Below are 17,581 nucleotides of genomic sequence, written 5' to 3'. Positions count from 1 at the left end.
AGGAGAGGTTCACAGATTCAAAATACATTTATTATTAAAGTATGTATGCAGTACACAACCCTGTCTTCCTACAGACAACTACGAAATAAAGAAACACCATGGGACCCATGCAAAGAAAAACATTAAACCACCCCCCCAACACACAAAAAAAGTGATAAACACAGCACATAGTATAGTTAGTATAATGCATTATAGTACAGTTCAATTCCTGCCGCAGCCTGTAAGGAGTTTGTATGTTAACCCCGTTACCACTTAGATTTCCTCCTACTGTCCAAAGAACTAGCAGTTCGTAGGTTAATTGGTCATTTTAAATTGTCCAGTGATTGGGCTAAGGCTAAATCGGTGGGTTGCTGGGCAGCGCGGCTCGAAGATCTGTAAGGGCCTGTATCTCAACCAATAAACCAATCAGTTAGTTAACAAATAAATAAAAATCCAAAAATAAATTAAATTAAATAAAACAAAACACAAAATCAAGTCAGGCATATCCAGGTCAGTTCAATCTGGTGCTATATCATTTGTTAAACGCAGGCCACCTCAATTAAAATAGCCCAAAATAGCAACAAGAAATAAGGAGCGACCAGAAACACATCATAACATGACCTACAGAGTCCAACCCACAAACTGCTTCAATTAAACCATGCCCAAGACCCAGGGCTGCAGCGCTGCCCTCTGTAGTGAGAGGGAAAGGGAGGCCAGCCGTCACTCGCAGCAGTAGTAAGAGGTCGACAGCGCTAAGCACGCACTCGGCTTGAGGATTTCAGTTTTCCTCAAAGCTTTAGTCGGTGAGAAATGGGTCAATCGTGGGTTCGTGCCTCATCTCCAGGCTTCACATGAAACATGACCGAACACATCAGAGACAGCAAAATGCCAGATCACTCCAATTGGCCCAATAACACAAGACCAGAATCTCGATCACAGGTTCCAAAAGTAGCAGAAACAAATATGAAAGAAAAAGATGACATAAAAGAAGTGACAGTAGCAGTTCTGTGAATCGTCTACACTACATGATATCATCGTTGGCTGTGTTGTTCACTGGCGCCATTTTCTTACATACTTAAACACATCACATGTACATGGGATCGGCTGCCAACAGCAGCTCGACAGAGTCCTCTGTCCTGGGCCACTCTGTCAAGCTGTCCCCTACCTTCTTGGTGTATCCTTCCTCTCCCAGGGATGAGGACTTTGGAGCTTTGTTGGTGTTTCTGTAGCAGTGGGTTTTTACAGGATGAGGTTGCGAGCCTCATGCCTAACCCTCCTCCTTTCACAGCCGGGCTTGGGACCGACCATGGCAAAGTTATGAAGACCCACACCTCACTTTAACAACAGTTTCTGCCCCACTGCCCTCAGGATCTTGGACTGAACTGAAAAACCTAACACTACCTCAGACAAGACTTTTTCTATCTCTCTCTCTCAATTTTACACTAATGTCATTGTTAATTTTTGTACACATGTGAGTTATGTGTATTAATTTTAAGTTAATGTTAAAATGGAACATTATCTAGCTGATGATGTTGTGCGAACCCATATAAACCTACTCAATGATCAGTCTAAACCCTTCATCCTACGCAGCCAATAACCACCCCCCATCTTTATTTATCAATGAGCCCATTTCAAGAGTCTCTTAATGTCACTAATGAATCAGCCACAATAACCATGCCCAGCAGAGATTCCAGACATTTCCCACTACTCCCTGTAGAAAAATCTACCTCTGACGTCACACCCTATATTTTGCTCCAATCACATTAAGAGTCTGCACTCTGGTATTAGTCATTGCCACTGGAGAAAGGAGCTGGATGTTCAAAGCCTCTTATCATCTGATACATCTCAATCAAGTTATAGGGAAAGGTTGAATAGGTTGGGACAGCTTATCTCTGGAGCATAGGAAACTGAGTGGAGGTTTGATAGAGGTATACAAAATTATGAGGGTTATAGATAGGGTAAATGCAAGCAAACTCACTCCACTGAAGTTAGGTGAAACTAGAAAGTTAAGGGTGAAAGATGAAATATTTAAGGGAAACCTGTGGGGAAACTTCTTCACTCAGAGGGTGGTGTGAGTGTGGAATGAGCTGCTAGTGTACACAAGATGCAACTTCTGAAAATGGGGAGAGCTGCCAGAGGCCCAAGAGAAAGAGACTCCCTCTGCTTCTCAGAATCGGGAATAATGATTCCAGTGTTAATGAAAATTGTTCACATCCAGGGTAAGCACGTGATGTTGGCGAGAAACTCTTCCCAGGCTCCTGCCTAAATCAAGGTCACTGGGAGGCAAGCATTTGTCCACTAAAATGTATCAGAAGATGCTGAATGCGGTGCCGATTCTAATTGAAGAGATTGGTCATCTGACCTGACAACTTGCGTAACTTCTAACTTCTGAAATAAACAAAATGCAATTGTTACTAGATGACAAATATATACATCGACAGAAAGGTGCCAGAAAAAGGCCAGCAATCTCATAAAGGATCCCACCCACCCTGCTCACGTCCCTCTCCTATCAGAGAGGAGGCTACGTAGCATCCACACCAGGACCACCAGATACAAAATCAGTTACTTTCCCCAATTAGTAAGGCTGATCAACACCTCCACTGAAGCTTGAAATCTTCACAGTCAAACACTGGCGAGACAGACAACAGCAGCAGCAAAATGGATGGGCCAGATGTTGCAATGGGAGAAGACTGAAGCTGTCACACTGCAGAATAAGGGATAGCCTGGGAGATAACGTCTGTAACTTACAGGAGGAATGTGCCAGACAGGGAATCAGTGAGACAGTCAGAGAAATCGTGCACCACATTATATCCAATCACATACCTGTCAGTCTAACAGAGGCAGAGGCTCACTCTGGGGCATGCGTTTCAATGTCTGACAGACGATGGCATAATAAGTAGAGCAGAAAGATTCTAAAGAGAGTGTACAGTACACAGGAGAGCGGGAGGGGTTAGACAATGAGTCAATTTACAATTACATGAACACTGAAACAGTGCAAGAGTTAATAGAAACAAAGTACCTGTACTTCAGTATGTCTGCCTTGCCTTGTTTCTTGGTTCCGATCTGTAAAAAATACATGAATCATTTGTTTTTTTATGCAAATTTAATATGCAATGTTATCAGAGATACCTGACTGCACTCACCATTCCTCTGGATATATCTTCTCCAGATGTTAAAGGCAAGTCCTGTTCCTAGGGCTGAGCAGTGAGGCAAATTATAAAGGAACTGAATAAGAAATTATGCCTTTTAAAAAAAGCACAGACATTGAAAATCAAACTCAACGATCCAGAGAAAACAGAAAGTGATGGAAACACTCAGCAGGTTGAACAGCAACTGTGGAGACTGAACCCAAGGAATAATTTCAGCTCCATAAGACCATAAGACATGGGAGCAGAATTAGGCCATTTGGCCCATCGAGTCTGCTCCACCATTTAGTCATGGCTGATCTAATTTTCCCCTCAGTCTCAATCTCTGCTTTCTCCCTGTATCACCTCATGCCCTGATCAATCAAGAATCTACAAATCTCTGTCTTAAATATACATAAAGATTTGGCCTCCACAGTTACCTGTGGCAAAGAATTCCACAGATTCACCATCTCTGGCTGAAGAAATTCCTTCTCATCTCCATTCTAAAAGGATGCCCCAGTATTCCGAGGCTGTGTCCTCTGGGCTTTGACCCTCACACCATGGGAAACATTCTCTGCACATCCACTCCATCAAGGACTTTCAGCATTCGATAGGTTTCACTGAGATCACCCCTCATTTTTCTGAATTCCGGCAAATACAAGCACAGAGCCATCAAACACTCTTCATACGACAAGCCATTCAATCTTGGGATCATGTTCGTGAAAGTCCTTTGAACCCTCTCCAGTTTCAGCACATCCTTTCTAAGGGGGCAAAACCATTCACAATACTCCGTGAGGCCTCACCAGTGCTTAATAAAGTCTCAGCATTACATCCCTGCTTTTCTATTCTAGTCCTCCTGAAATGAATGCTAACATCACATTTGCCTTCCTCACCACAGTCTCAACCTGCAAATTAAACTTCAGGGAATCCTACACAAGAACTCCCAAGTCCCTTTGCACCTCAGTTTTTTGTATTTTCTCTCCATTTAGAAAATAGTTAACCCTTTCATTCCATCTACCAAGGTCAATGACTGTACACTTCCCAACACTGTATTCCATCTGCCATTTATTTGCCCATTCTCCTTATCTGATACGTCCTTCTGTAGCTTCTCTACTTCCTCAAAACTCCCTGCCCCTCCACCTATCTTCATATCGCCTGCAAACTTTGCAAGAAACCCGTTAATTCCATCATCCAAATTACTGACATCAAATGTAAAAAGAATCGGTCCTAACCCAGACCCCTGTGGAACACAGGTGCTACCCAGCGGAAGGTGCAGTAGGAAATCACCGGAGCAGGAGTCCTGACAACTATTGGCAGCTCCACATGAACTGACAACACCCACAATAGCTCCAGAGCTGTTCCCAAATGATGGCAGCCGTTCAGGGACAAAAGGAGCGTTGTGCTGAAGATTTAACCACAACTGTCTACTTTTCAGAAGCAAGAGTGACACTGAGACCTGGAGAAAGTTTTCACTGAAACCCACTTCCATAGAAAGTGAGCAAAGAGATGAACGGTTTAATCATTTTGATACTTACACTGATAGAGCAAACGGTGGAGGAGAAAGAACACTGTACAGCCCAACATTGTTGTGAAGAATACTCTCCAGGTTACGGAGCTGCTGTCACAAACTTGATCTAAAGATGCATAAAGAGAAGCCATTGACACCCACTCACATCTCTAACACAGGAACATATCATATAATCATATAACAATTACAGCAGGGAAACAGGCCATCTCGGCCCTTCTAGTCCGTGCCGAACGCTTACTCTCACTCACATCTCTAACACAGGAACATATCATATAATCATATAACAATTACAGCAGGGAAACAGGCCATCTCGGCCCTTCTAGTCCGTGCCGAACGCTTACTCTCACTCACATCTCTAACACAGGAACACTTCACATACAACCTACGATAGAAACATTGAAAAACCTACAACACAATACAGGCCCTTCGGCCCACAATGCTGTGCCGAACATGTCTAGAAATTACCTCGGGTTACCCATAGCCTTCTATTTATCCAAGCTGTGATGAGAATGTGATGTGTGACTGTCACCATTAGTGGGTGTGATCCATCTAATATCAAATAACAGGAGTCTTCCATAGATAGTTCCCACCAGCTGCTCCAGTGTCACAAAACCCTGCTCTGCTATCTGGTCTCGGAGTCACACTAAACCCCCTGTTGTACCCTCACTACCCTCCCTCCTCAAGGCCTCAATATGATGGAGACATTGGCACCACCGACCTAATCTGCCCAGTTGGATACGACTGCAGGGTACTGGGTACTGCCCAGTTAGATACGACTTCAGGGTACTGGGTACTGCCCAGTTAGATATGACTGCAGGGTACTGGGTACTGCCCAGTTAGATACGACTGCAGGGTACTGGGTACTGCCCAGTTCGATACGACTGCAGTGTACTGGGTACTGCCCAGTTGGATACGACTGCAGGGTACTGGGTACTGCCCAGTTCGATACGACTGCAGTGTACTGGGTACTGCCCAGTTGGATACGACTGCAGGGTACTGGGTACTGCCCAGTTGGATACGACTGCAGGGTACTGGGTACTGCCCAGTTAGATACGACTGCAGGGTACTGGGTACTGCCCAGTTAGATACGACTGCAGGGTACTGGGTACTGCCCAGTTGGATATGACTGCAGGGTACTGGGTACTGCCCAGTTAGATATGACTGCAGGGTACTGGGTACTGCCCAGTTGGATACGACTGCAGGGTACTGGGTACTGCCCAGTTAGATACGACTGCAGGGTACTGGGTACTGCCCAGTTGGATATGACTGCAGGGTACTGGGTACTGCCCAGTTAGATACGACTGCAGGGTACTGGGTACTGCCCAGTTGGATATGACTGCAGGGTACTGGGTACTGCCCAGTTAGATACGACTGCAGGGTACTGGGTACTGCCCAGTTAGATATGACTGCAGGGTACTGGGTACTGCCCAAATGGATATGACTGCAGGGTACTGGGTACTGCCCAGTTAGATACGACTGCAGGGTACTGGGTACTGCCCAGTTAGATACGACTGCAGGGTACTGGGTACTGCCCAGTTAGATATGACTGCAGGGTACTGGGTACTGCCCAAATGGATACGACTGCAGGGTACTGGGTACTGCCCAGTTAGATACGACTGCAGGGTACTGGGTACTGCCCAGTTGGATATGACTGCAGGGTACTGGGTACTGCCCAAATGGATATGACTGCAGGGTACTGTGTACTGCCCAGTTAGATACGACTGCAGGGTACTGGGTACTGCCCAGTTGGATACGACTTCAGGGTACTGGGTACTGCCCAGTTAGATACGACTGCAGGGTACTGGGTACTGCCCAATTGGATACAACTGCAGGGTACTGGGTACTGCCAGTTAGATACGACTGCAGGGTACTGGGTACTGCCCAAATGGATATGACTGCAGGGTACTGCCCAGTTAGATACAACTGCAGGGTACTGGGTACTGCCCAATTGGATACGACTGCAGGGTACTGGGTACTGCCCAGTTAGATACGACTGCAGGGTACTGGGTACTGCCCAGTTAGATATGACTGCAGGGTACTGGGCCGCTTCAGGAGAATGGGGGTGTCAAGAACAGAGGGCAGACCCAGAGGAAGAGGAGGAGGCACCTGGCACTCGACTTTGGTGTTAAGTCTCTTTCTCTTCACCAAAGCCGAGCCATCCCACTACGTCCCATTCCGACCTCCACAGCTCCCCCGAAAACAGTGACTCTGCCTCCCTCCGCACCCACCAAACACAGACTCTGCTTCCCCCAGCACAGGTCCTCTCTTTTCATCCCCCAAGCAGGAACTCCACCTCTCTCTTCCTAACTCCAACTGTGCACAAACTCCAGTTTCTTTCTGAAAACTGCAGTCTTGTTTGGCACATGTCCATTGACCCACGCTGTGCAATGCGCCATCTGGGTCAAAGCAAATCAGAGGGATTGTGGTGGCAGCCCGCCCAGTGTCACCACACTTCCGGTGCCAACACAGCATGCCCACCACGCACTGACCCTCAGCAGTGCGTCTTTGGAATGTGGGAGGAAACCAGAGCACCTGGAGGAAACCTGCGCAGTCACAGGAACTGAATCCTGATCATACGGATGGTGCGCTGTAAAGCGTTACACTAACCCTAAGAGTGGCTAGTGTTCAGGTGTTTTGATTTGCTTTGTAGCTGGTTCCGTACAACATTGTGGGCTGAATGGCCTGTTCCTGTGCTGTACTGTTCCATGTTCTATAATAAACGCAGCAATAAATACAGCGATAAGTACAAAATAACGTTGTGGTTCAGAGATTGTAGTACGATGTGAAGCAGTACAAAGAGAAAGCTAAAGTGGCAATAACACGATTAAACATGGGGGGTAAAATTAAAAGTCCAAGCACGGGGCAGCAGCAGATGTGAACGAGGACCAACAAGCAGCTCAGTGTCAGCAGGACATTCTTCTCGTAAACCCTGCTTCCCAGCTCTCTAAACATCAGAATGCCCCTTTCCTAAACCTAACTTTCTTCTGCCTCGTGACTCTATTATGTATAAAACTGTTCAGATATCCTCCCTGATATTATTACTCAGTACCAGAGCATCTCCAACTTGCACTTGTTCCCATAAGCTGGTGCCAGAGAGATTCAAGCAGAGATACGGCCCACTGACGAGCCTGTTTGGGGTAGTCCTGCTTTCACAAATTCCCACATAATGCCGTCCGGACACACAAGCTGCCAGGCCATATCTTTGACCGGAGTCACGGAAAACTACAAGCACAGAACCAGCTCATCTAGTCTTATGCATCTGAAATATTTAAACAGCCTAACCTTAATTACTTAACTGTGTGGCTAAGTTCAGCTCCAATTCCATATTCAAGTTTGCAGATGACACCACTGTTGTGGGGCAAATCAAAGGTGCTGACAAATCAGCATACAGGAGAGAGAGTGGCTGAGTGGTGTCATAACAACATCCTCTCTCTCACTGTCAGCAAGGCCAAGGAGAGGGAAAGCAGAGCTCCATCACCCTGTCCTCATCGAGGATCAGAGGTGGAGAGCAAATTTAAATTCCTGTGTGTACTATTTCAGAGGACCTGTCCTGGACCCAGCACGTAAGTGCAATTGTAAAAAAAGCACAGCAGCACCTCCTCATCCTTCGAACTCTGTGGAGATTCAGCATGACATCTAAAACTTTGACAAACTTCTACAGGTGTGTAGTGGAGAGTATATTGACTGGCTGCACTGCAGCTTGATATGGAAACATCAATACCTTTGAACGGAAAATTCTATAGAAAGTATTGGGTTCGGATCTGTACATCACAGGTAAAGCCCTCCCCACCAGTAAGCACATCCACATGAAACACTGTCATAGGAAAGCAGCTTCTATCATCAGTTTGTTGTCTTCTGCACTCTGGTTGACCTTTCACTGATCCTGTTATAGTTTCTATTCTAGACATTTGCTGAGTATGCCTACAAGAAGATGAATCTCGAAGTTGTATATAGTGGCATATGCGTACTTTGATAATAAAATTTATTTTGAACTCAACTTTGAAATAACATTTTTGTTCAACAAGCTTTGATGATTATCTTTACAGAGTTTGCTCAAGCTGTAAATGTAACCCAATACTGTATACTGTTACGAAAACCCCGTAACCAGGTAACTTACCAGCAAAGATAGATGGATCAGCTGAGTCGGATGCTACTATTTTCAAACGTTTTATTCAATAAGGGCACAAACGTATGGTTAATACAAAACATTCAAATCGTCAAAACTCAATCTAAAACACCGGTGTAACCATAATCAATCAGAAATAAGCTCTTTCGTTGTCTAGGGTATATAATACTGAGTCCAATTGGAAATATAAAGAGTCACTCTGAAGTCTGCAGGCTTTTCTCTTTTGGTTTCACGTGTTGGAGAGAGAGAGAGATAAAACGGAAAAACTTGCCCGAAACATCCGTGGAATCAGGGGAGCGATCTTCCCCGTTGTTAGTTAAAAGCGATCTTCCGTTGGTTCCAGCCACAAACCCCGCATTCGGAATTTAACGCACGCAGCTTACTTCAAAATGGCTTCCCGTTCCCACGGGAAGCGTTATCGTGCTTCTTGGTGTCTCCTTGGTGCGTCTGAGGGTCGTCCTCTTTCAGACCCTTCTTTATACTGCCTCACGGGATCTCAGGTGTCAATCAGGTTGCAGGTGATGCAATCTCTCTCTCAACCAGCCCACTTTGCCCGAGGGCTTTACAATGTCCCTGTGAGTTGGCACGTCTGCAGTTCCCAGGTGTCTCCTGAGAACAATGCCACAGTCACCAGCTTTTGTCCCAGTGGAATGCGGTATCCAGCACGTCGCTGTCTTTCCATTTCCTGTGTCCATTCAGCATGTCTCTCTCTCTCTCTTGCTCTCTCTCGGGTCATTGACCCCCCTTTCACTAGGGCTCTTGCAATTCTCACAAAGGAGGGGGCTGGTATCATAACACCTCCCCTCTTAAAGGTTTTTTACCAGCGGTTAAAAACACAGAGTGGTACAGAGTCTTACAGAAATTTTGAATCTAACACAATACAGAAGCTTTTCTTTTCACTACAGAGTAATACAGTTATACATTCAAGTCAGCATCTAAACAGGTAACAATTACAGTGCCCCTTTCCTTTAATACCTTAACCTCACGTGCCATGCTAACGCCTGGCAGCATCAGACTTCAGCTCAATAACCAGCTTATTTATTTGCTTTCTTCAGCAACATAACTAAGGAGGTGTGATCTTAGCTTAGGTGCATCTACAAAAGTTTATGCGAATACTAATCGTTTCGGTCGGTTTACTTCGCCGGCAGGTCTCCAAAGGTCTGTCTTTATTATTCACAGGCTTTGGCGCAACCCGTAAAAACCTGCTTTGCTGTTTAAAAAAAATGGCATCCCCATTAACCGTCACCTCTTTTCTGGCGAGTCCCCCCCCGTTGGGACTTTGAGTAATTTGGCGTGGTGAACTTCCGCCCGCCTCGTTCATCGGGGCTATTTGTTTTTAATTCCAACTCCTCTTTCAGGTAGCATTTCGAATGCAACCTCTTCACACCCCACCCTGGCGTAACAATAGAGTGGGGGGCCCCGCTATTTCCCGACTCACTCTGTGAGCGATCTGCCAGGTTTAAAATTTCTTCCTTCGACTTGGGAACTACAGACTTTCCGTTTCCTTCAATAACAATCCTCATTCCCCCCTTAAATTCGGCATTAACCTTGGCCCCACTCTCGAATACAAACACCGTGGAACTCACACTTCCCACGGTTACCAAGGTTAACCCTTTTCCTACTGAACCAACCCTATCTGATCCACAAAGACGGCCGCCCCGTCCCCCTGAATCAAACACCTCAGACTTCCCCTGAGCTCTGTTACCAGGTTCAGCACCACGTGCGCCCCCATCTTGGACACACTCAAACGGGACATTGGCCCCTTCCAGGCTTTCAATACCCGTACCTTTTTCAAATTCTAACGTCCCCCGATCCTTCCAGTTACTCTCTAGGCAGCCCCCCGTTGGGGAAGGCGCAACCCTGCGAGCTGAAACAACCTCCTCGGCCATTTCAGCTGACTTCTCCACAGCAAGGATACCCTTCCTCTCTAAGACTGCCCTCATTTCACTCTCGGGACCATCGAGAACACCTTTAGAACTCTGAACTTCTTCAAACAATTCTGCCAAACCAGACAGATTAACCATGTCCAACTCTGGACATTTTAACAACTTTATCCGTTTCTCAACTTTAGTTCCTACCTCTAGGACCTTTCTCTTCACTAAGGGCAGGGCTATTTCCTCTCCCTTACCCCCCTTTACTTTACTGCTTTCTGTTTTACCACCCTCGGAACCCTCATGGTACAGGGTCGGTAAAAACATCTTGGCCAGATCACCGCTGGCTTCATTTAAACTGTCCTCTTTCTCAGCCGCTTTTTCCGACAGGCTGCGAGTGACCGCACATGCGGGATAGAATTTTTTTTCTGAGGGAGGATCTTCAACTCTCACGGGCTGGGTGGTCAGCTTCACGGCGGCACCCATCTTCCCACCCGCTAGGTCGTTACCCAGAAGGACGTCCACTCCTTCTCCTGGCAATTCCGGCAGGACCCCCAGATCTACTGGTCCCGACACCAACTCACAATCTAGAAAGACCCTATGCAAAGGCACGACCTCGGTTCGGTTCCCGATACCTCTAAGGGCTACCTCCCCCGTGCGAGGGCCGAATTTTAACACATTACGGCTAATTAACGATAGTTCCGCCCCCGTGTCTCTCCAAATTCGTACGGGAATTGGGGGGTCCCCTTCCTTCAAAGCCACGGTTCCTTCGGACCTAAATGTCTCCCGCCCCTCCTGTATTCCATCTGTCTGGGGCCTGCTTGTCGATTTTCGGATCGACGCAACACAGCCTATGGAAATAGCTGCTTTCCCTCGTTCCGACTCCTTCCTCGGAGCAGGGCATTTTGATGCAATATGTCCCACCTTTCCACAATTAAAACAGTTGAAACCAGGAGATCTCCAGGTTTCTTGTCTGTTATCCTCACTTTTTGTGCTAGCTCCCGGTGGAGTTTCTCCCTTAGCCGGCGGACTGTCCCTACCGTTCCGACGGTCTCTCGGGTAACTTTTTGGCGAGGAAACCTTTGTCTTGTGGGTTAGGGCATATTCATCTGCGAGCCTAGCCATCTCTGAGATGGACTGATTCGTCCTCTCATTTAAATACATTCGGATCTCTTCCGGAACGCAACTTTTAAATTCCTCAATCAAAACTAGCTCCCTGAGACGCCCATAGTCCTCGGCCACCTTTTCAGCTGTGCACCAACGATTCAAGAGCACACCCTTCTCATGGGCTAGCTCGGTATACGTTTGATTCCACCCTCTTTTTAAATTTCGGAACCTTTGTCTATACGCCTCAGGTACTAACTCGTAACCTCGGAGAATGGCCTCCTTTACTTGATCATAATTCCCGTCCCTTTCTGTGGGCAGCGCGGCATATACCCGCTGTGCTTTTCCTCGTAACACACTTTGTAACAACGCCACCCATTGCTCTCTGGGCCACTGCTGATTCTCTGCCACCTTTTCAAAGAGCAAGAAATAACTATCAACATCCGTCTCCTCGAACGGGGGGACCAACCTCAACGCCCGACTAATATCAAACCCCTCTTTCTCTCCCCCTTGAGTTCTTCGCTCTTGTTTCCGCCTGTCCAGCTCCAATTCATAGTTCCTCTGTTTCTCTCTCTCTTCTGCTTCTAGCTGCTTTAGTTTGAACACCTGCTCTCTTTCCCTCTCGGCTTCTCTTGCCCTCTCGGCTTCTCTTGCCCTCTCGGCTTCTCTTGCCCTCTCGGCTCTCTCGGCTTCTCTCTCTGCAGCCTTCTGAGCTGCGTCTATTTCTAGCTGCTTTATTTTAAACTCATGTTCCAGCCTTGCTTTCTCCAACTCTGCCTGATTTGTCCCACTCACTAATCTCCTTTCGGGAATATTTTCCAAATCCTCAGCTGTAAACACCTTCTTCCCAACGTAATGCTGTTGTATGACCCTTAGCACTTCCTGCTTTTTCATTGCTGGCTTCACCGCTGTGAGGTCTAAGGCCTGCGCCAAACTTACTAAGTCTGATTTTGTAGCCTTCCCTAGCGCCTCTACCGTCGGGTTTCTCCTAAATTCCGACACATCCATCTTTGCTGGTTTCCCGTCTGACTACCTGCGTAACCAGATTTAAGTTTGGACTTACAGCCCGATTCACTGACCCTCCCGTTTGGTTTCAAATCCGGGACGAGCACCCCACTTGTTACGAAAACCCCGTAACCAGGTAACTTACCAGCAAAGATAGATGGATCAGCTGAGTCGGATGCTACTATTTTCAAACGTTTTATTCAATAAGGGCACAAACGTATGGTTAATACAAAACATTCAAATCGTCAAAACTCAATCTAAAACACCGGTGTAACCATAATCAATCAGAAATAAGCTCTTTCGTTGTCTAGGGTATATAATACTGAGTCCAATTGGAAATATAAAGAGTCACTCTGAAGTCTGCAGGCTTTTCTCTTTTGGTTTCACGTGTTGGAGAGAGAGAGAGATAAAACGGAAAAACTTGCCCGAAACATCCGTGGAATCAGGGGAGCGATCTTCCCCGTTGTTAGTTAAAAGCGATCTTCCGTTGGTTCCAGCCACAAACCCCGCATTCGGAATTTAACGCACGCGGCTTACTTCAAAATGGCTTCCCGTTCCCACGGGAAGCGTTATCGTGCTTCTTGGTGTCTCCTTGGTGCGTCTGAGGGTCGTCCTCTTTCAGACCCTTCTTTATACTGCCTCACGGGATCTCAGGTGTCAATCAGGTTGCAGGTGATGCAATCTCTCTCTCAACCAGCCCACTTTGCCCGAGGGCTTTACAATGTCCCTGTGAGTTGGCACGTCTGCAGTTCCCAGGTGTCTCCTGAGAACAATGCCACAGTCACCAGCTTTTGTCCCAGTGGAATGCGGTATCCAGCACGTCGCTGTCTTTCCATTTCCTGTGTCCATTCAGCATGTCTCTCTCTCTCTCTTGCTCTCTCTCGGGTCATTGACCCCCCTTTCACTAGGGCTCTTGCAATTCTCACAAAGGAGGGGGCTGGTATCATAACAATACTAACTCAATCTTAGTTTAAAACACCGGCCAAACTTCGAGGGAAGAAAACCCCAGCACTCATTATTCCATCAGCAACCCACGGCACTTTAGGAAAAAGGCAATGTCGTATTTCTGTCCCCACTTAATCTCCCCAGTCTTCTGGGATCAGTAGAATCCACACACTTGAACTCTACATTACTTCATTTCAGAGCAAAAGCCTCCTATATTAACATTCGGAAAAGTTCTCAGTCCAGAGTCATTCACTGCTCACAATAATCTTTCAATAACCAATACACCAGCCACCTAATTAACTCTGTAAATTGTAGCATCTCAGTTGCCAATTGTGAAATAAATTCTGTTCATTTTAACATTGTTAAATGTTAATGGCAAAACTTGATGAAATTCAAGGAAGCAATGAAGCTGAAAATTAAATTAATCTGTCCAATTCCCATGATCTGGAGGTTGGGAATCAGTAGATGTTCTAAAGGGTTTGCTAGGCAAATGTCAGAGACAGATCTATCGTCTCTCCATATTGACCATAGCTTCTCTCGCTGCCCCTTTCCAACACTGATGGCATCTATTCTCTATCATCTCTAATTCTAAATATACTTTTGTTGTGTCACCCTTTAATACTGATGTGTATTCTGCTTGTTAACAGTATATTGCAATCAAATCGCAAACTTAAAATCACTTTTTTTAAACTTCAGAAGAAATAAACAGCAAAGGAATGCATATAAAGTCAAATCCATTAACACCTGGTGGTTCAGCCAAAATTAGTGAATAACAAGACAGTGGGACTCACAGAATTGTACCCAACAACCAATATTCAAGACATGAAGGTCAAAAGGTTGTTGACCCCAGTCCCATGAATTCTCACAGAATGATCAAATCTGAGGAATGAGACCTGATTGCCATTTCCCTCAGCTGCTGGCTCAGGACTCCCCCAGACTGAATACCACTTGGAGGCAGTCATGTGAAAGAGACAGGACCTACCCTGCTGACCAAGTTACATGGTTCTGAAGGACACATCTGTGTTCGTGGGGCAACAGAAAGCATGCAAACCAACACGAGGGGAATCGTCCTTAATGTCACCCACACAGTTTGTTGCAGGTAGATTTCAGCTGAACTGACATTGTACGAGACAGAGGAAATACTGATTATCAGAAGCTTGCAGTGTTATAATCAATAACGAAAGGCAAGAGGCAAACTCACAGTTTGGATTACTTGTTAAAGTTAAGAATGAAATCGAGGTGATGCACACAACAACGTGAAGTCCAAAACAAGTCATTTTCCAAAACTCTATCAAGTAGAGAAATGTAATGATTAGAGACCTGATAATCTGAGCGGATTGGAAATTTTATTAAATTAACTATCTGTTCCTTACCTGTATTTTTCAGGAAATAGACTGGCTTTGAAACAGAGGGTGGTAGAAACAAAATCAAAAGCAGGAGAGGCACAGTGCAGGAAGCTGCCACGGCGAAAAGGTTCGAACCTGGAGCAAAGATCCCACAGTAATGGTCAGCAATTCACTCAGTGCTAAACAGGAAATTAAACCAACGAGATGCAGTGATCCCATTCCCAATACTGACACTCATGCTTCTTACACAGCTTCTGGGAGGATATAGAAATTGCTTTAAAGACTGCAGATGTACTCCATGTACGAGTCCGCACTAGAACCTCTGCCGTTCTCACAGAGATGTGAGCCGGGAGTCTGCAAAGCTAACACTGAAGTGTGTGCATGTGTCTGTGTCTATCTGTGGACACTGAAATTGTTGCTTTTTCATTGAGTATGCTACTATTCTGGTCAACGTTTCAAAGTGGTGGAGATGATGGTTACTGGGGCTACATGTTCACTGGCCCTGGGCAGACGGGTGGGAGACATTCACGAAGCTCTCCTGGTCTCCATCCTTACACACCGACCTTCCTTTCATTTTCACAGCCCTTCAGCCCTTCTTTGCAAAAGAAAGCTAATTTCTAACCTGCCATTCTGATGCTAGGCCACTGACTGAATCATTAGTTCAGGCCTCTCTCTACAGAAGCTGCCAGACCTCCGAGCATTTCAAGCATTTTGTTACGAGTCAGTTGAAGACGTGGTCTGGGGCGAGTGGAGGGAAGAAGCTTCAACAGTTACTGTTGGGGGAGGTTGGGAGCTGGTCAGCAACTAAAAAAAAACAGATGTTTAAGTTCAAATCTGCACGTGGTCCAGCTCCTCTACAGGAGTGTGGACTCTGAGGACAACGTCGCCTGCTGGGATGTGAGGCTGACTGACTTCTGCAGCACCCAGTCCAATTTCTATCGTGGGCATCCCGTGATTCAAGTTTATTTGTCATGAGTACATCAAAGCAGATAGTGAAGTTCGCAGTTTGCATTCACAAACAACAGGCCTGAACATGTGCTGGGGTGACCTGCGTGTGTCACCACACATTCCAGCATCAATTCTCAGCAAAACACAGAACACAACAAGCAACAAAACAACAGCAGCAAAAACAGGAGCCATTTCTCCATCCCACCCACACGCATACAGAGTTCTTTAATCCCAGGACAGGTCTTCAGCCTCCAGCAGATTCAAATTCAGCCTCCCCAGCAGACTTGCACAGACTCACAGAATTACCTTCGGCCAACAGGCCTCCACTTCCAGACTTCCGATTCAGCCCTGGGATCTTGATCCTTAGGATTAATCCCAAGATAAATTTATCACTCAACACTAAGCCTTGAACTCTGGACTCATTGGAGACATGACAAACAAAAGCCCTTGAACACCGGTCTCACCGATTTGCAAACCCAGGGGGGTGTTGGAGTTCATTCCACCGGCACGCATGGATCTCTGTCCTTGGATCCTGCTGACAACACACTGACCAGAGCGACGGATTCCTCAATCACTCTCCACTGGCCAGACATCTAACATCTGGCCACAGATATCCCACGTCGGTGTCGCCGGCCTTTGAACACGGAATGGAGACTTAGACTCTTCTTGGCCCCGAATTTCCCCACCTTCCTGTTCCTGAACAACGTAAGTGTTTACTAATTACTGCACTTAAAAAAAAAACAGAACAGCCCTCAAAATTGGCGTGGGCTCAGGTGACCCAAGTACCAGAAATAGCTTCAGTCTGTCCATCACTCCCCAATATTGCCTTGAGACCTTCCATCACATCACCCTCTCGCTGTTCAAACTCGAAGGATGTAATCTCTGCTCGTAATTTAAATCCTTAGTAAATCTACATTGATGTCACACAGAGGTCAAAATACATCTTCCTAGCCTGGGCCCCAGTATTGCTCTCAGTTCTCCAGCTGTGATCTCACCAGGGGTTTGTCTGGCTGCGGCACAACCCTTACTACCCCCCCCACCACCGTGCTCCAGTGGCACAACCCTTACCCCCACCCCCATGCTCCAGTGGCACAACCCTTACCCCCACCGCCCCCCCGTGCTCCAGTGGCACAACCCTTACCCCCACCGCCCCCCCGTGCTCCAGTGGCACAACCCTTACCACCCCCCCCACCCCCGTGCTCCAGTGGCACAACCCTTACCACCCCCCCCCACCCCCGTGCTCCAGTGGCACAACCCTTACCCCCACCCCCATGCTCCAGTGGCACAACCTTACCCCCACCCCCGTGCTCCAGTGGCACAACCTTACCACCACCCCCGTGCTCCAGTGGCACAACCTTACCCCCACCCCCATGCTCCAGTGGCACAACCCTTACCACCCCCCCCATGCTCCAGTGGCACAACCTTACCACCACCCCCGTGCTCCAGTGGCACAACCCTTACCCCCACCCCCATGCTCCAGTGGCACAACCCTTACCCCTCCCCCCCCCCCCCCCCCCCCCCACTCCAGTGCTCCGGATCCGAAGCCAGCATCCGTTAGCTGCTTTGATGATCCCCTGTAGCTGTTTTGGACGCTTTAGTGATCA

General features: G+C 46.8%; 1 protein-coding gene across 7 annotated transcripts in view; it reads right to left on the bottom strand.

Annotated features, from left to right (window-relative positions):
• The window catches only part of LOC140718694 (HEPACAM family member 2-like), a 56,577-nt gene that overhangs the window by 855 nt on the left and 38,141 nt on the right, over nt 1–17,581 (bottom strand). Inside the window, exons 6-11 of one of the 7 annotated variants that reach the window (XM_073032756.1) lie at nt 15,057–15,164; nt 14,885–14,971; nt 4,640–4,738; nt 3,123–3,176; nt 2,999–3,042; nt 9–2,367 (exon numbers count right to left, since the gene is read on the bottom strand). In XM_073032756.1, the coding sequence (XP_072888857.1) occupies nt 2,278–2,367; nt 2,999–3,042; nt 3,123–3,176; nt 4,640–4,738; nt 14,885–14,971; nt 15,057–15,164 (482 nt within the window). In that variant the 3' untranslated portion in view covers nt 9–2,277. Of the gene's footprint in view, nt 1–8; nt 2,368–2,998; nt 3,043–3,122; nt 3,177–4,639; nt 4,739–14,884; nt 14,972–15,056; nt 15,165–17,581 lie in introns of those variants that run through there. The other 6 variants (XM_073032747.1, XM_073032773.1, XM_073032766.1 and 3 more) reach the window with 6 other exon arrangements.

Source organism: Hemitrygon akajei, chromosome 2 (genome assembly GCF_048418815.1).
Source record: "Hemitrygon akajei chromosome 2, sHemAka1.3, whole genome shotgun sequence".
NCBI lineage: Eukaryota > Metazoa > Chordata > Chondrichthyes > Myliobatiformes > Dasyatidae > Hemitrygon > Hemitrygon akajei.
The sequence above is the reverse complement of the archived record's forward strand: the minus strand, read 5'-3'. Positions and strand labels throughout refer to the sequence as shown.